At 40.2% G+C, this 17,917-nt stretch overlaps 1 protein-coding gene across 1 annotated transcript; it reads left to right on the top strand.

Annotated features, from left to right (window-relative positions):
- Positions 1 to 947: 947 nt before the first annotated feature.
- Positions 948 to 6,708, top strand: LOC123732738 (mucin-2-like). Its single transcript, XM_045711993.1, has 8 exons — positions 948 to 1,041; positions 1,208 to 1,231; positions 1,473 to 1,520; positions 2,868 to 2,921; positions 6,129 to 6,176; positions 6,361 to 6,414; positions 6,510 to 6,565; positions 6,700 to 6,708. Exons 1-8 carry the CDS (start codon positions 948 to 950, stop codon positions 6,706 to 6,708), a joined length of 387 nt encoding a protein of 128 aa, XP_045567949.1.
- The last annotated feature ends 11,209 nt before the right edge of the window (positions 6,709 to 17,917 follow it).

Here is a 17,917-nt window from a genome sequence, read left to right on the forward strand (position 1 = left end):
ACTGTAGGCTCTACAGTATATTTTTATATGCTGAATAGTGTGCCTTGTACTTCATTAAGTCGTTGTCCTCTCCCAACAGGTCAGAAACCAAATATTACAGTCAGTCTGAAAGAGAACTTCATCATCACCTGTTTAATTCCTGGCTCTGTCAGTTATGACACCACCTGTAACCTGTATGTTGGAGAGCAGAGTAAGCGTCTCATAAAAGCACACATCTGGAAGACGAAACACACAGATTCCAAATGCTGGTTCTGTCAATTCTCTGTGGAGGAGAATGATCTTTTTAGAAGTCTACAGTCAGTGAGGAGTAGGGAGGTGAGCTGTGATTACAGAGTGAGCTCAGGACCAAACTCTCTCTCTCCACGCAGTGATGGGTACAACTTTACAGGTGAGTCATTATCTATACATTAAGAATCTATCAGTGCTGCAGGTCTTCATGATCTGACTACCCTTTGATTTGTTTAAAATGACTATATTAATTCTGACCCTCCCTCCACCACTAACTCAATCACTCACTCACTTTCGCTCGCTCCTTGGAGCATAGCACTTTGACATATGGATCTCCACACAGCCTTATTCTGGGCCAGATCCCAGGCTGATCTGGTGTTGAGTCCCAGGTTGTGTAGTTTAAATTCTTTGTTGAACTGGTTCAGTGTTTAGATCATATCTATGCGCTGTTATACTTCTGCTGTTAGATAACATGGTGACTTCATTCTAGGAAACTGTCAAGAACAATCAACACCTTATCTGTCCTGAAAGACTTTATCACATTATGAATTGGTTTTATCATCTCTATAATGAGGAGAAATATAATCTACCAGGACTAGAAGCAATCTGTCCGTAGTGATTTTTATAGTCTTACTTTGCCCACTTTGAAAAGACAAGTCATAAAGGAATTTAAAAAGGCCAACAACAACATGATAATCATTAATACGATCTTTAATAAAATGCTAATTTCATTAATATGTGTTTTCTCAGTGGGTTTGACTCCAGGTCCTAGATCTACTTTGCCTCCCAGCACAACAGTGAGTCCTACAGAAGGTGTGTTGGGCCTCTAAATGACCATCTCTGCAAATACAAATTGTACAGTCAATGGTTTAGAATATGGGCCTGTAAAATTAAGAGACCAACATTATGTAATACCTTATTCTTGTGTAATCATATTGCTTCCCACTGGTTTCAACTGTTACTTCTACTTTGACCCCAGACACCACAGTGACAGCAACTTCCAGTAAGTAGATCCACTAATTTTAACCTACATGTATATTTTTGTTCACATTAATTCACTAAAGCTCCATCCAACTTATGAATTGACCCATTCATTGCTGCTTGTAATTTCAGTCCAGATTTGTGTACTTTCAGTCCATCTGATATGTAGGTAATGTGTCGTGTACTTCTCTCTTTCTGCTATTTGAATGACCTTAGATCTTAAATTAATTTACGTGTGTTCTTGTGTAATCTCTTCTCACCAGGTTTGACCTCTCCTTTGACCTCCAGTACAGCAGTGAATCCTACATCAGGTGTGTTAGTCATCTTTCTGTAGTTAGCAGATAGGACCTAAACAAATAGACTAGATTTATTTTACCCAGGTTTTTACTCTCAATTTCCCCTTATTAAAAAAAATAGGTTTATATCTCGTTAATTAAATAAACCTATTTAAATATCTTCATTTTTGTATAATCAGATCCAATGACTTTGCTATGCACCAGGTTCAACTACTAGTTCTACTTTGACAACTGACACCCCAAAGTGGCCACATGATTTTAGTTTAGTGGCGTAATAAGTTGTGTTGTGTGTTAACTGTTATTAAACAGTCTCTCTCTTGCGTGTGCCCAGGAGGTCAAAGCTCCACAGAAAGCGTTCTGGTTAAGCATCCATCTCTAGCTGACTTTCTTTTCTCAGACAAATGAGACATTTACAGGAAGGAAGTGAAGTTTACAATTAAAAATATTCTATATTATTCTCAGAAGATAAAATGTCGTCCCCCAACTCCCTTACCATGTAGGTCCATTGCTTGTTCAAGAGGTGTTGATATCTGATAGAGTTTTGGTTAATACATCCCATGCCTCAATAGTATTTGCCAGAGCTTTGTTTATCATGGCCACTGATCGCTCTATACGACCAATATCTTGAAAATGTAATAACCATGTTTGAGGCAAGAGGATTGTAGGGGTAATCCACTAAGAATAAACTTTTTTGCTGCCACATAAATGATTATTTTCTGAACCAGTTGCAGTATAAACGAAGAGTTATCATTCAACAAAAATAAAGGTGGATCTTCACAGGGAAACACATGTTTGTAAGGAAATCTGAAACATGTGACCAGAACTGGGACACCACAGGACATTCCCAAAACATTAGTGTTACAACAGTATTCATATGACATCTGTCACATATTGGAGTAGGAATCAGCTTCATCTTAAAATGTCTAAATGTGGTTGCATAACTTCAATGTATAAGCTTATAATGTGTAAGCTGGTGTGCTGGGTTTTTAGAGGTAAAAAATACATTTTCCCAAACGGTATCCCAGTTCAGGTCGTGCCCCAGCCCTGCATTTCACGGTTCCATACTAGAGTGACACCCAATGTAGAGCATTTAACAGACAGCAGGCAATCATAAGTGGCAGAGACTATTCTAGAAGTTAATGAAGGGAATATCCATGTAAGCATTATGTGGGATGTTAACGGGGCATCCCATGGTACACCATAAGCTTTTAAGGGTCTGGGTTTTAATAATAATATGCCAAATTATGAAATTGTGAACATTTCATCTTTCTACTGACTGAGTTGTGTTGTTCTCTATCAGAAATAATAAATACCTTTCTTCTTGTGTAATCAGATACTTAATTCACTTGTATTACTTTCCAGCAGTTTCGACTGTTACTTCTACTTTGACCCCTGACATCACAGTGAGACCAACTAGTAAGTATGCCTTACTTTGCAATTGCATTGTTAGTTCACTCTAATTCACTAAAGCTCCAACAGGTTTACTCATAGACTTATTCATGGCTGTTTGTACGCTAAATTGTTCTACCTGTGTTAAATATGAATGGTGCCGGAGGGGATGGCTGCCGTTTTATGGGTTCCTAACCAATTGTGCTATTCTGGATGTTTTTTTGCGTTGTTTGTAATTTGTTTTGTACATAATGTTTCTGCCACCGTCTCTTATGACCGAAAAGAGCTTCTGGACATCAGAACAGCGATTCCTCGCTGGGCGAAGATTTTTTCTTTAATGAATTGAAGGAGAAAGATTTACGTCTCTTCACAGACCAGGCCCAAAGCCCCGTCATTCGCATGAAGAGGAGACGCCGATACAGGGGCCGCAGATCCTGATGCCTGGTGAGAATTCGTCTGCAAGTGGATAATCCTGCTTTACCATCCGTATCTTATGTTTCACCGAGTCATGGCTGAACGAGGACATGGATCATATACAGTTGGCTGGGTTTTCCCTGCATCGGCAAGACAGAACAATAAACCTCCAGTAAGAAGAAGGGTGGTGGTCTGTGTCTATTTGTCAATAACAACTGGTGCACAATCTCTAATATTAAGGAAGTCTAGAGGTTTTGCTCGCCTGAGGTAGAATATCTCATGATAAGCTGTAGACCACACTATTTACCAAGAGAGTTTATCTATATTTTTTGCAGCTGTCTATTTACCACCACAAACCGATGCAGGCACTAAGACCTCACTCAACGAGCTGTATAAGGCCATAAGCAAACAAGGGAATGCTCATCCAGAAGCGGCGTTCCTAGTGGCTGGGGACTTTAATGCAGGAAAACTTAAATCCATTTTACCTCATTTCTACCAGGATGTGAAATGTGCAACCAGAGAAAATAATCTCTAGACCACCTTCACTCCACAAACAGAGATGTGTACAAATCACTCCCTCGCCCTCCATTTGGCAAATCTGACCATAATTCTATCCTCCTGATTCCTGCTAACAAGCAAAAACTCAAGCAGGACTTACCAGTGACTCGCTCATTACGGATGTGGTCAGATGACACGCTTGCTAAGCTACAGGACTGTTTTGATAGCACAGACTGGAATATGTTTTGGGATTCATCCGATGGCATTGAGGAGTATACCACATCAATCACCGACGTCATCTGTACGTACATATGCCAACCAGAATCCATGGATTACAGGCAACATCCTGTAATAGAGCTGCCGCTTTCAAGTAGAGGGACACTTATCCAGATGCTTATAAGAAATCCTGCTATGCCCTCAGACGAACGATCAGACAGGCAAAGCATTAATACAGGGCTAAGATTGAATCCTACTACACTGGCTCTGATGCTCGTCGGATGTGGCAAGGCTTGCAAACTATTATGGATTACAAAGGGAAACCCAACCGTGAGCTGCCCAGTGACGAAAGCCTACCAAACGAGCTAAATGCCTTCTATGCTTGCATCAAGGCAAGCAACGCTAAACCATGCATGAGATCACCAGCTGTTTCGTACGACTGTGAGATCACGCTCTTCTTAGCCGATGTGAGTAAGACCTTTAAACAGGTCAACATTCACAAGGCCGCAGGGCCAGACAGATTACCAGGACACATACTGAGAGCATGCACTGACCAACTGGCAAGTGTCTTCACGGACATTTTCAATCTCTCCCTGACTGAGTCTGTAATACCGACATGTTTCAAGCAGACCCCCATAGTCCCTGTGCCCAAGAACGCCAAGGCAACCTGCCTAAATGACTACTGGCTCGTAGCACTCACATCTGTAGCCATGAAGCGCTTTCAAAGGTTGGTCATGGCTCACATCAACACCATAATCCCAGAAACTCTAGAACCCACTACAATTCACATACCGCCCCAGCAGATCCACAAATGATGCAATCGCTATTGGTCTCCACACTGCCTTTTCCCAACAGAACAAAAGGAACACCTACATGAGAATGCTGTTTGTTGACTAAAGCTCAGCGTTCAACACCATAGTTCCCCTTAAAGCTCATCTCTAAGCTAAGTACCCAGGGCCTAAAATCCTCCCTCTTCAACTGGATCCTGGAATTCCTGACGGGCCGCCCCCAGGTTGTAAGGGTAGGCAACAACAAAATCTGCCTCATTGATCCTCAACACAGGGGCCCATCAGAGGTGCGTGTTAAGTCTCCTTGTGTACTACCTGTTCACCCATGACTGCGTGATCATGCACGTCTCCAACACCATCATTCAATTTGCCGACGACACAATGGTGGTAGGCCTGATCACCGACAATGATGAGACAGCCCATAGAGAGGAGGTCAGATACCTGGCAGTGTGATGCCAGGACAACAAGCGCTCCCTCAGCACGCCCCCCATTCACATAGACGGGGCTGTAGTGGAGCGGGTTTGAGAGCTTCAACTTCCTTGATGTCCGCATCACTAACAAACTAACATGGTCCAAACACACCAAGACAGTCGTGAAGAAGGCATGACAATGCCTATCGCCTCTCAGGAGACTGAAAAGATTTGGCATGGGTCATCAGATCCTCAAAAGTTATACAGATGCACCATCGAGAGCATCCTGACTGATTGCATCACCACTTGGTATGGCAACTGCTCGGCATCCGACTTCAGAGGGTACTGTGTACGGGCCAGTACATCATTGGGGACAAGCTTCCTGCCATCCAGGACATCTATACCAGGTGGGGTCAGAGGAAGGCCCTAAAAATTGTCAAAGACTCCAGCCACCCAAGTCATAAACTGTTCTCTCTGCTACTGCATGGCAAGTGGTACAGGATTGCCAAGTTTAGGTTCAAAAGGCTCCTTAACAGCTTCTACCCCCGAGCCATAAGACTGCTAAACAGTTAATGAAATGACTAACCAGACTATTTGCATTGACCTACTTTTTATTCTGCTGCTGCTCGCTGTTTATTCCCTATGTATAGTCACTTTTCATCTTCCTACATATACATATTACCTGAATGACCTCCTATATATAGCCTCGTTATTGTTATTTTATTGTGTTACTTTTTAAAATTGTATTTGTTTACTTACTTACTTAATAAAACGGCATTGTTGAAAGTAAGTGTTTCATGGTAAGGTTGTATTGTAACACCTGTTGTATTCGGCGCATGTGACAAAACCATTTTATTTTATTTTATTTGAAACAAATTTACATTTCTCTTCTCATCTCTTCTCACCAGGTTTGACCTCTCCTTTGGCCCCCAGCACAGCAGTGAATCCTACATCAGGTGTGTTGGTAATCTTTAGTTAGTAAAATAATTGACTTATATTATCTTACCCAGGTATTTCTATTCTTTTTTTCATCACAAATGTGCCTAATTACTAGAAAAGAGGTTGATATTGGATTGATTAAATCATCCCATTAAGATACCTTATTGTATAACCAGATCCAATGACTTTGCTTTGCACCAGATTTGACTGTTAGTCCTACCTTGACAACTGACACCCCAAAGAGTCCAACTGAAAGTGAGTATGACCACACAATTTTTGTTTATTGGTGTTGACTAAGTTGTGATGTGTGTTAACTGTTAACAAACCGTCTCTATCTTGTATGTGCACAGGAGGTCAAAGCTCCACAGAAAGCGTTGTGAATTCAAACAGTCAAAAAGAGTTTTGGGTAAGTATCCTTATTTAGTAATCCCACAGCAAAAATACACTTGTCTTTTCCTTCTAGAACTGACTTTGCTGATAACTACTTTGTTGAGGGAAAATGTACTTGTTGTGATTGTGATATGTTGTTGCCTCACCAAGCTATCTTAAGAGGAATGCACTAATGTAAGTCACTCTGGATAAGAGCCTCTGCTAAATGACTAGTCGTGGAATTTTCCATCAGTGACACCTGAAGTCAATATTAAATTAATCATTCTTTATTATCAACAAGCTGGAGAGGTTCCAACAAACTTAATGTACCATAGTAAACATCGGTCGGGAGCTCCGCCGGAGAAGTCCCATTAGTTCTCTTATATAGTGCTTAAATAGACAAGTTATATTTGCAGGATTTAGCTTATTCTTTATTTATAATTAATTCATCATTAACGTTTGGTTCATGCATGTGACCAACCAATACCTCACGAGGCTTCTTCTCTTCAAGCTGAGACTTTGAAACTGATACACAGCCTTTCGGTTTTCAAAACAATGTTCTTGGCATACTGCCAAATTGCTTATACTGATAGTGAGGATTCCTCCCAGTCACGATCAATCAGTCATTTACATGAACCCAGTCGAATTGGTTATTAGAAAAGCACAAACAACATTTTCCTTCACAGACTCAAATGTAAAACGCTTAGCTGACTAGCTGTCTTTTCTCACATATATGAAAACGGAAACGTTTACCAAGACTAATAATAATGTGGTATTCTAACACCTGTCTACCATTGAAGTATTTACATTTGGATTAAGAGATAATGACCTCTCCTGATGTCATCATGTCACCAAACAGCGGTGCAATTATGGCAGGCAGCAGTGGGTATGGCTTCTGGAGTGGGCGTGTTCCTGATGGGATTGACAGCTGTCTATCTCTGCAGGAGGACCAGTGAGTACTTCTGATTCTGCATAACAAATCATTTGCAAACATTTTCTTTCTCATATTAATGTAAGTGCCTTTGACATGGGTTAATCTTTCAACTCCTTTTGGTGATATTGTGTAGTGTAGGCTATATTCAACATCATTCATGTAGCCTAATTTGTTTTTCAGAGAAAACCAATTCTCAGAGGTAAGAATTCCCATTCTGAATATGATGCAGATTGGATCAACCTTTAGTTCTGTATTGTCCATGATGAGATGTTCTTACCACAACCTTCTTATACTTTTATGTTGTACAGACCTACAGCCAGACAGGATGATCAGAGACAATGTATGTTCCAAACAAAATACATCAAACACTGCACACACTACTAACACAACTACACACATGCATGTACAAACACATATTCTAATTTAATTTTTATTTATTTTCTGTTGTAGGTGATTTGGTGATGGGAGCTATGAGCAGTGCAGGCATGTTGGATTCAAGGGATGCTGGGATCTATTCTCTCATCACTTATGTACCGTCCACGTTTTTGCCCTCAGGTGAGTTTGTAACAGAATGTCTTCTATACCCGTCTTCCTGACCTGGGATGTGAATTTGGGACCGCACAATAACACTTAATCACTCAATGCCAACCATACTGACCTAATAGTCAGAGCATGGGAGAAAGAGAAGCTCCAGGGAGAGAGGGAAAAGCCTATAACTTCATCACCCCCCCACACACACACAGACACACAACCTCTTACTTTGTCTCTCTCTGTGAGATACAGGTCCTGTGCAGGTATCTACAAATGAAGATGTAAGTACAGTAAAAATAATAGCCTTGGATATAGATACATACTTGTTTTCAGACAGACAGACAGACAGTCTGAGGGATAATAAGGACCTGTCTCTCTCTCTTTCCTCCAGGCTGATTCAGAGAATGCAGGGGTCTACAGCCTGATCACTTCGGTACCATCCACATCTGTACCACCAGGTTTGTCTATTTAACTCTATCCCATAGATTCATATTGGTAGGGCTTTTTATAGGACTCAAAGTTGTTAAGGCTTAGATTTTGGTCTGAGGTAGTCATATCAGTAAGCATGTATGTATATAAGATAATGTGTTAGAGCATGAGAATAGAGCTGTACAGGATGGTTTGAGTCAGGAGTAGAAGTGTGAAGGGACATTAACCACAGCAAAGTGACACGCAGAACCACACCCACACTGACACGTGTGCACACACACACACACACACACACACAACCACTCACTCAGGCTCCTTCTGTGTTGTACAGGTCCTTTTGAAGAAAATGGAAAGTCATCTGAAAACGACAATGTAAGTTTAGAATCACCCACTGTGTTTGGTGATTGTGAACGGCTCTCAGTTTCAGATTGATGTTACATCCTTTTAAATGACATTACATTTACAGTACTGTAGAATTAAAGGACTGAAGTTAAACTGTCTGTTTCTTTTCTCTAGTCTGATACGTACCACGTATACAGCTCAATCCCCGACAGACCAGCAACCTCAGCCCAGCCAGATGGGTTGTACAGTCTTCTGCAGACACACTGAAACTACACCACTGGCTCTCTGTATGTCTCACAGAAATACTCCTTCTTTCAGGATGTCCTTTAATTATCACACATCATGTTACTTTAAATAAGTATCTAATACATCTACTGCAGTGCCGTTTCTATTTATAAGCGACATACAGTAAGCAGCCGCTAGAGGCCCCTCCCCCCTCCAAAAAAACGTAGGATAGTAGAATACACAACGTGCAGTTTAGAAATGTGATTCTGCATCAGCAGTTTTCCTCTTGTTATGTCAGTCACTGACAGTCACTCAATTATCCCATGTCAGCTAAGATTTTATAGATTGCTAGGCAAGTTAGTCTCACCAGCTATCTAAGCCTTGTAGTAATGTCCAAATTACTGCCCAGGGGCCCTGACCTCCAGGGGGCCCCCAATGATTTTGTTAGTCACTCTCACTCAGATATCAAATGAACATGGCATAAGTCATGCCAAAATGTGTAGAATTGCAGGAAATTTGCTTTAAAACAGAATTTTATTATTTCAACGACAATGGCACAACGAGTTGAATTGCAGGAAATGTGCTTAATTACGTGCAAAGTTTTCTCCGCCCCATGGCAAAATGAGTAGAATTGCAAGACATTATCTTTAAAGCTCCAAATGTTTCTCTCGAGCGGGACCACTAAAATGTTTTGTCAGCGAGGTGGGCAAGTCTCGCTTAGGGCCCCCAAAATGCTTGGAACTGCCGTAATTTACTGTATCACACATGGACACCTGGCTTGTGTTACATGCCTATCCATAATATCTGTTAATGTGTTAGTATTTTTATTTGGGGATTTTGGAGGGGTCCGGGGCATACTCCCCTTTAAACATTTTTAAGTAAATTCCCAAGTAAATATATACTGTATTTATATCTATTCTGTCATCTGTGTGATGTCTCCCTCCATAACGGTTTGATACAGTTTACTAAATAAAATATATTTGTGATCAAAATCGATAGATACAGACAATTTAAAATCAATAAATATATAACATATTCACACATAATGCAAAAAGCAGGTAAATAGGAAATTAAGATAAATTAATTTAAATTAAGTTATTAAGATCCAAAGTGGTATTGCTAAGACATTTTTCTTGGTGAAATTCATCTTGCATTGAAATTTGCTTATAATATAAGCCAGATGCACCCAAAAAATCTGGGGAAAATGTCTAATGTTATTTTAACAATTTTGCGCGCAAAAGTTAGCAAACCCCAAAAACCTGATCTTGTAGCAAAAGTATTGATATTGATATTGCCCACATACTTTGTTACAAGCTGCAAAATATAACATTTCGGTTTGAAAAATGTTTACATTGTTGGCAACATCAGATCATCAAAACTGAAAAATATAGATTTCCTAAATGCTATTCAAATCTCCCAATTTCTCCATGTTTACTTGTTAACTTGTTATTTCCCAAGTTCCCAGTTGAATTTCAACTTACTCAGCACCTCAGTCACTCCATCAATGTGCAGTGTTATGGACACATTCTAGCCTTGAAGTCTAATGACTGCGGAGTGGTTTAGATGTAAATGGTGTGAGAACACAACTTCATTACATTTGTTTCCAGTTAACATGAGCTTATATTCTGTTTCGATGCACACTTGAGCCCAGCGGTCAGGATGGTCGATTATGCTATGGGGGATGGCTTTGTTTGTTGAAAAGGGGTGGCTCCCCCCTCACCTCCCATACACACTGTACATAGATCTTTCTATTGTGTTACTGACTATACGTTTGTTTATGTGTAACTCTGTGTTTTTGTTTTTGTCGCTCTGCTTTGCTTTATCTTGGCCAGGTCGCAGTTGTAAATGAGAACTTGTTCTCAACTGGCCCACCTGGTTAAATAAATGTGAAATAAAATAAAATAAAAAATAAATCCCTCTTCTATAAGACCTGGCAAATTCAAATTCTATGTTTTTTTCTCTGTTTGAAATGCTCTCTTCTGTAAAACAAAAAAGTAAGCAGAATAAATTGACTTTTACCATTCCCTCATCTTTGTTAGTATTTTACATGATTTGATTTTGATCTTGATTATTCTAGATAATGCAACAACTATGTACTGTTGTCTATGTCACCTTTTTCTGGCCATTGGTGAAGATCAAGGTGCTATTTTCCTTAAATGTTTCTTTCAGTCCATATACAGTGCATTCAGAAAGTATTCAGACACCTTGACTTTTTCCACATTTTGTTACGTCAAAGCCTTACTCTAAAATGGATTAAATAGTCCCCCGCCCCCATTAAGCTACACACAATGCCCCATAATGACAAAGCAAAAACAGATTTTTAGACAGGTTTATAAACATAAACACTGAAAATGATATTTAAATAAGCATTCAGACCCATTACTCAGTACTTTGCTGAAGCACCTTTGGCTGCAATTACAGCCTCAAGTCTTCTTGGGAATGATGCTACAAGCTTGGCACACCTGTATTTGTGGAGTTTCTCCCATTCTTCTCTGCAGACCCTCTCAAGCTCTGTCAGGTTGGATGTGGAGCGTTGCTGCACAGCTATTTTCAGGTCTCTCCAGAGATGTTTGATCGGGTTCAAGTCCGGGTTCTGGCAGGGCCACTCAAGGACATTCAGAGACTTGTCCCAAAGCCACTCCTGCGTTGTCTTCGCTGTTTGCTTAGGGTCGTTATCCTATTGGAAGGTAAGCCTTCGCCCCAGTCTGAGGTCCTGAGTGCTCTGTAGCAGGTTTTCATCAAGAATCTCTCTGTACTTTGCTCTGTTCATCTTTCCCTCGATTCTGACTAGTCTCCCAGTCCCTGCTGCTGGAAACATCCCCACAGTATGATGTTGCCACCACCATGCTTCACCATAGGGATTGTGCAAGGTTTCCTCCAGACGTGATGCTTGGCATTCAGGCCAAAGACTTCAATCTTGGTTTCATCAGACCAGAGAATATTGTTTCACATGGTCTGAGAGTCCTTAAGGTGCCGTTTGGCAAACTCTAAGCGGGCTATCATGTGCCTTTTACTGAGGTGTGGCTTCCATCTGGCCACTCTACCATAAAAGCATGATTGGTGGAGTGCTGCAGAGATGGTTGTCATTCTGTATGCTTCTCCCATCTCCACAGAGGAACTCTGGTGCTCTGTCAGAGTGACCATCGGGTCCTTGGTCACCTCCAGGACCAAGGCCCTTCTCCACTGATTTTCCCAGAGACAGATAATGCTTAGTCCTGGACTAAAAATATTATTCAAAGGACATTTTAAAGATGATCTGTATTGTGGTTGGTTCTACTGTGAGGGAGGCAAAGTGGCCTACATTCTCCTGCAGCAGTCACAGAGTCTACAGATCACATACCAACCAGTACATGTATGCTGTCACGTATCCACACCTGCAAACAGGTGCACGAGTGCACACATGCACACGCACACACACACACACACACACTCACACACACACACACACACACACACACACACACCACAGTAGGGTGGAAAGTTAGACGAGACTCTTACCGCATCCTGTCCTTCTGAAACTTCAGCCTATCATATTTCAGAGACTAGTTGTGCTGAGGAGATTGACAGAAGTACTGTTGAACCAAACCTCAGATACATCTAACTGAAACTGTGCATCTACTTTACCAGACATTTTTTGCAAGATATAAAAAAAACGAAACTAAATTCCCCCTCCAAAAACACCAATATGAGAAATGTATTCATGCTTCTGACCATTACAACAAGCATGTCATGAGTAATGAAAACCCACTTGTCATGCTATATTTCCATGGAAATGTTCAGTATCGTTGTTTACTGCTTATGTATCTGCACCTCTATTATCTTATTAAGCTAATAACTACAGTAGATAGGAAAGATATTGCCTCTAATGCACAATGTGGAGAGTCATATGGAGCCACAGCAAGACTGTTTCTTATTTCTTGCTTTTGGATGTTGGCAATATATACTGCAGTTGTACATGAAACCGGCTTTATATTGTGCAGTATAGTTAAAAATAAAGCCTGAATAAAATATAGTTATTTCCTCTGACAGATAAGCAAATGGTTTGGGCTCATGTTAGGAGCAGGAGACATTTACCTCTAATCACACCAGTTGATGGACTTTCTATGTGGTTTTCCTGTGAGCAGGCTCCTCGTCTTCCTCTCTATTAAAAGCATTCTCTCAGTCACAGACACGGTACTTATTATGTAGTTTGTGATCGTCTGTTTCTCTGAAACATTGCGTTATTCACCCCTGATCTGGCTCGTCATCTGTTTTGATCATCCTCCTTTGCTGTGAGTTATTCCTCTGATCCAACTCTTGCACTACAATATATACACTGTATACAGCTATATCGTTGGTATTGAGGGTCTAATTTGATCAATTTCATCATATTTCATGTGGATGTTGAGTATACAAAACATTAAGAACACATGGTCTTTCACCAATTTTATTGGATTTAGATGAAAAGCCGGGTGAAAAGAGATCAGTTTTCCAATCAGTTTTCCACATTGATTCAACGGAATCACATTGCATTTTTTGTTGAAATGATGTGGAAACAAAGTTGATTCAACCAGTTTTTACCCAGTGGCTAGTTACTAACATGATGTTACTCGTGCACTTTGACTGATGCTAATCGATACAAATGTTTGAACGTTTGTTCTCATGAATAATACCACACCATGTTTTAATTTCCTTTTCTCAGTCTTGAGTTCGGTCTCGATACCACATATTGAGTGTCTCGGTCTCGAATCCATTTTCATTCGGTCTTGACTTGGTCTTGGACAATGATTGAATTTCTTCCTTAAACCAGCTGAGTCTTTGGAGGTGGCAAAATGTTTTCTTTTGCAGTGACCTTTGCTGTTTTGGACCTGTAAACAGATCGTTTGCATTCAATAATGTTTGCTTTTTGCCTGAATATGCTGGACTGCCTTCGAATTCTGAAATATTGCCTACTCTAAAAAAATTATGAAAACTAAAGTAGGCCTACTTGCAGTGGCAGTCTACACACTTCAATGCAAAAGATCAACTGTCTGTTCAATTGACAAATTCTACTGTAGACCTGTGTTATCAACCATGCTCCCTTTCGGATGCATAGAGCAAAAACAAATGATGTAATATCCTGTAATAGATCTAATAGGCCCAATGAAATGAGATGTGCATGGTAATTTGTCGTATGGTTACTTCGTGAATGTGAACTCTTCATGGCCAGAAAAGGTGAGGAATTGATTATGCAATGGTTATGATATATGTATATATTATGTTTAGAAATTAATATTCTGCCCTACCAAGCAAAAAGGCAGTAACTACTCACAGCGTGGAACTGAGAAAAATGGCTTCCAAGTTTTTTAATTGTCCAGCCAAATGAATTCTGAGGAGATCATTTGAGATGTGGTGATCTGTTGCCTTACTATTAGTTAATATTTTATTCACGTTGACCCTGACCTCTGACATGACCTTTGACCCTTAAACAGCAGTTACTGCCTTCTTCCTTGGTATGATATGTTGCAAATGGCAGGGTAATACCAAAGCAAAGAGCAGTGTCTGCCATTTTCATTTGTTAGTTTACTATTCTTCTCATGTATGTTATTAATAAAAGAGGAGTGTAATTACTGACAGTGAAGCGGAGTTCAAACTGCATTCTTTGTGTGTCTTCCACTAAGATACCAGTTGCATTTACATGGAATTGTAGGTTCTGCGTCAGTCACATTACATACTGTGTTTTACAACTAGCCCATGTCTTGTTATAAGAATACATGTGAACAGCAGCACTGCAATTGTTTGAATTATATTCAATGATTACCTATCTTAAATAAATGATAAATGATGCATTGGAACATGGTAGAAGAATGACATAGGGTAATACTAATTATAAAAAATGACCATGAGATTGCAAAGTTAATGATTTGTGTACACTACCGGTCAAAAGTTTTAGAACACCTACTCATTTAATTATTTTTTTATTTTATTTTATTTTTTACCGTTTTCTACATTGTAGAATAATAGTGAAGACATCAAAACTATGAAATAACACATATGGAATCATGTAGTAACCAAAAAAGTGTTAACCTGTTAGAGCTAGGGGGCAGTATTGACACTGGATAAAAAACGTACCCGATTTAATCTGGTTACTACTCCTGCCCAGTAACTAGAATATGCATATAATTATTGGCTTTGGATAGGAAACACTCCAAAGTTTCTAAAACTGTTTGAATGGTGTCTGTGAGTATAACAGAACTCAAATGGCAGGTCAAAACCTGAGAAGATTCTGTACAGGAAGTACCCTGTCCGACCATTTCTTGGCCTTCTTTGCCATCTCTATCCAAAACAAATGATCTCTGCTGTTACGTGACACTTCCTACGGCTCACATGGTCTCTCAGAAGGCGGCAAAAAGCTGAATCGTGGCTTTGAAGGCTCTGGCCGAAAAAAAGTAGCGCGTTTGGGTAGTGGCTGGTTACAGTACTGTGAGCTTAGGCGCGTGCCCCGCGTCGACCGAATGCTTTGTTTTCTTTCCTCTGTTTACCTAAACGGAGATTCCCGGTCGGAATATTATCGCTTTTTTACGAAAAAATTGCATAAAAATGGATTTTAAACAGCGGTTGACATGCTTCGAAGTACGGTAATGGAATATTTAGAATTTTTTTGTCACGAATTGCGCCATGCTCGTAACCCTGATTTACCATTTCGGATAGTGTCTGGAACGCACGAACAAAACGCTGCTATTTGGATATAACGATGGATTATTTTGGACCAAACCAACATTTGTTATTGAAGTAGCAGTCCTGGGAGTGCATTCTGACGAAGACAACAAAGGTAATCAAACTTTTGTAATAGTAAATCTGACTTTGGTCAGGGCTAAACTTGGTGGGTGTCTAAATGGCTAGCCGTGATGGCTGGGCTATCTACTGAGAATATTGCAAAATGTGCTTTCACCGAAAAGCTATTTTAAAATCGGACATAGCGATTGCATAAAGGAGTTCTGTATCTATAATTCTTAAAATAATTGTTATGTTTTTTGTGAACGTTTATCGTGAGTAATTTAGTAAATTCACCGGAAGTTTGCGGTGGGTATGCTAGTTCTGAACGTCACATGCTAATGTAAAAAGCTGGTTTTTGATATAAATATGAACTCGATTGAACAAAACATGCATGTATTGTATAACATAATGTCCTAGGATTGTCATCTGATGAAGATCATCAAAGGTTAGTGCTGCATTTAGCTGTGGTTTGGGTTTATGTGACATTATATGCTAGCTTGAAAAATGGGTGTCTGATTATTTCTGGCTGGGTACTCTGCTGACATAATCTAATGTTTTGCTTTCGTTGTAAAGCCTTTTTGAAATCGGACAGTGTGGTTAGATTAACGAGAGTCTTGTCTTTAAAATGGTGTAAAATAGTCATATGTTTGAGAAATTGAAGTAATAGCATTTCTAAGGTATTTGAATATCGCGCCACAGGATTACACTGGCTGTTGAGTAGGTAGCCCACGATTTCGTCCCACCTACCCTAGAGAGGTTAGATACCTCCTTTGTCCCACCTCCCACACATGCGGTGACCTCACCCAGTATAACCAGCATGTCCAGAGATGCAACCTCTCTTATTATCACTCAGTGCCTGGGCTTACCTCCACTGTACCGGCACCCCACCATACCCCTGTCTGCACATTATGCCCTGAATCTATTCTACCATGCCCAGAAATCTGCTCCTTTTTTTTCTTTTTTTCTCTGTCCCCAACTAGACGAACAGTTTTGCTAGCCTTTAGCCGTACCCTCATCCTACTCCTCCTCTGTTCCTCGGGTGATGTGGAGGCTAACTCAGGCCCTGCGTGTCCCCAGGCACTCTCATTTGTTGACATCTGTAATCGAAAAAGCCTTGGTTTCATGTATGTTAACCTGTTAGGGCTAGGGGGCAGTATTGACACGGCTGGATAAAAACCGTACCCGATTTAATCTGGTTACTACTCCTGCCCAGTAACTAGAATATGTATATAATTATTGGCTTTGGATAGAAAACACCCTACAGTTTCTAAAACTGTTTGAATGGTGTAGGGGTGAGTATAACAGAACTCATATGGCAGGCCAAAACCTGAGAAGATTCCATGCAGGAAGTGGCCTGTCTGACAAGTTGTGTTTTATCTTGGCTCTTTTTATTGAAGACTGAGGATCTTTGCAATAACGTGACACTTCCTACGGCTCCCATAGGCTCTCAGAGCCTGGGAAAAAGCTGAAGGATATCGAGGCAGGCTCTGGCTGAAACACTTTATCGCGTTTGGCAAGTGGCCGATCAGAGTACTGTGGGCTTAGGCGCGTGCCCGAGTCGACCGAATGCTTTATTTTCTTTCCTCTGTTTACCTAAATGCAGATTCCCGGTCGGAATATTATCGCTTTTTCGAGAAAAATGGCATAAAAATGGATTTTAAACAGCGGTTGACATGCTTCGAAGTACGGTAATGGAATACTTGGAATTTTTTGTCACAAATTGCGCCATGCTCGTGACCCTTATTTACACTTCGGATAGTGTCTTGAACGCACGAACAAAACGCCGCTATTTGGATATAACGATGGATTATTTTGGACCAAACCAACATTTGTTATTGAAGTAGCAGTCCTGGGAGTGCATTCTGACGAAGAACATCAAAGGTAATCAAACTTTTGTAATAGTAAATCGGAGTTTGGTCAGGGCAAAACTTGGTGGGTGTCTAAATAGCTAGCCGTGATGGCTGGGCTATGTACTCAGAATATTGCAAAATGTGCTTTCACCGAAAAGTTATTTTAAAATCGGACACCTTGATTGCACAAAGGAGTTCTGTATCTATAATTCTTAAAATAATTGTTATGTTTTTTGTGAACGTTTATCGTGAGTAATTTAGTAAATTCACCGGAGGTTTGCGGGGGGTATGCTAGGTCTGAACGTCACATGCTAATGTAAAAAGCTGGTTTTTTATATAAATA

This window comes from Salmo salar, unplaced genomic scaffold (genome assembly GCF_905237065.1).
Source record: "Salmo salar unplaced genomic scaffold, Ssal_v3.1, whole genome shotgun sequence".
Classification (NCBI taxonomy): Eukaryota; Metazoa; Chordata; class Actinopteri; order Salmoniformes; family Salmonidae; genus Salmo; species Salmo salar.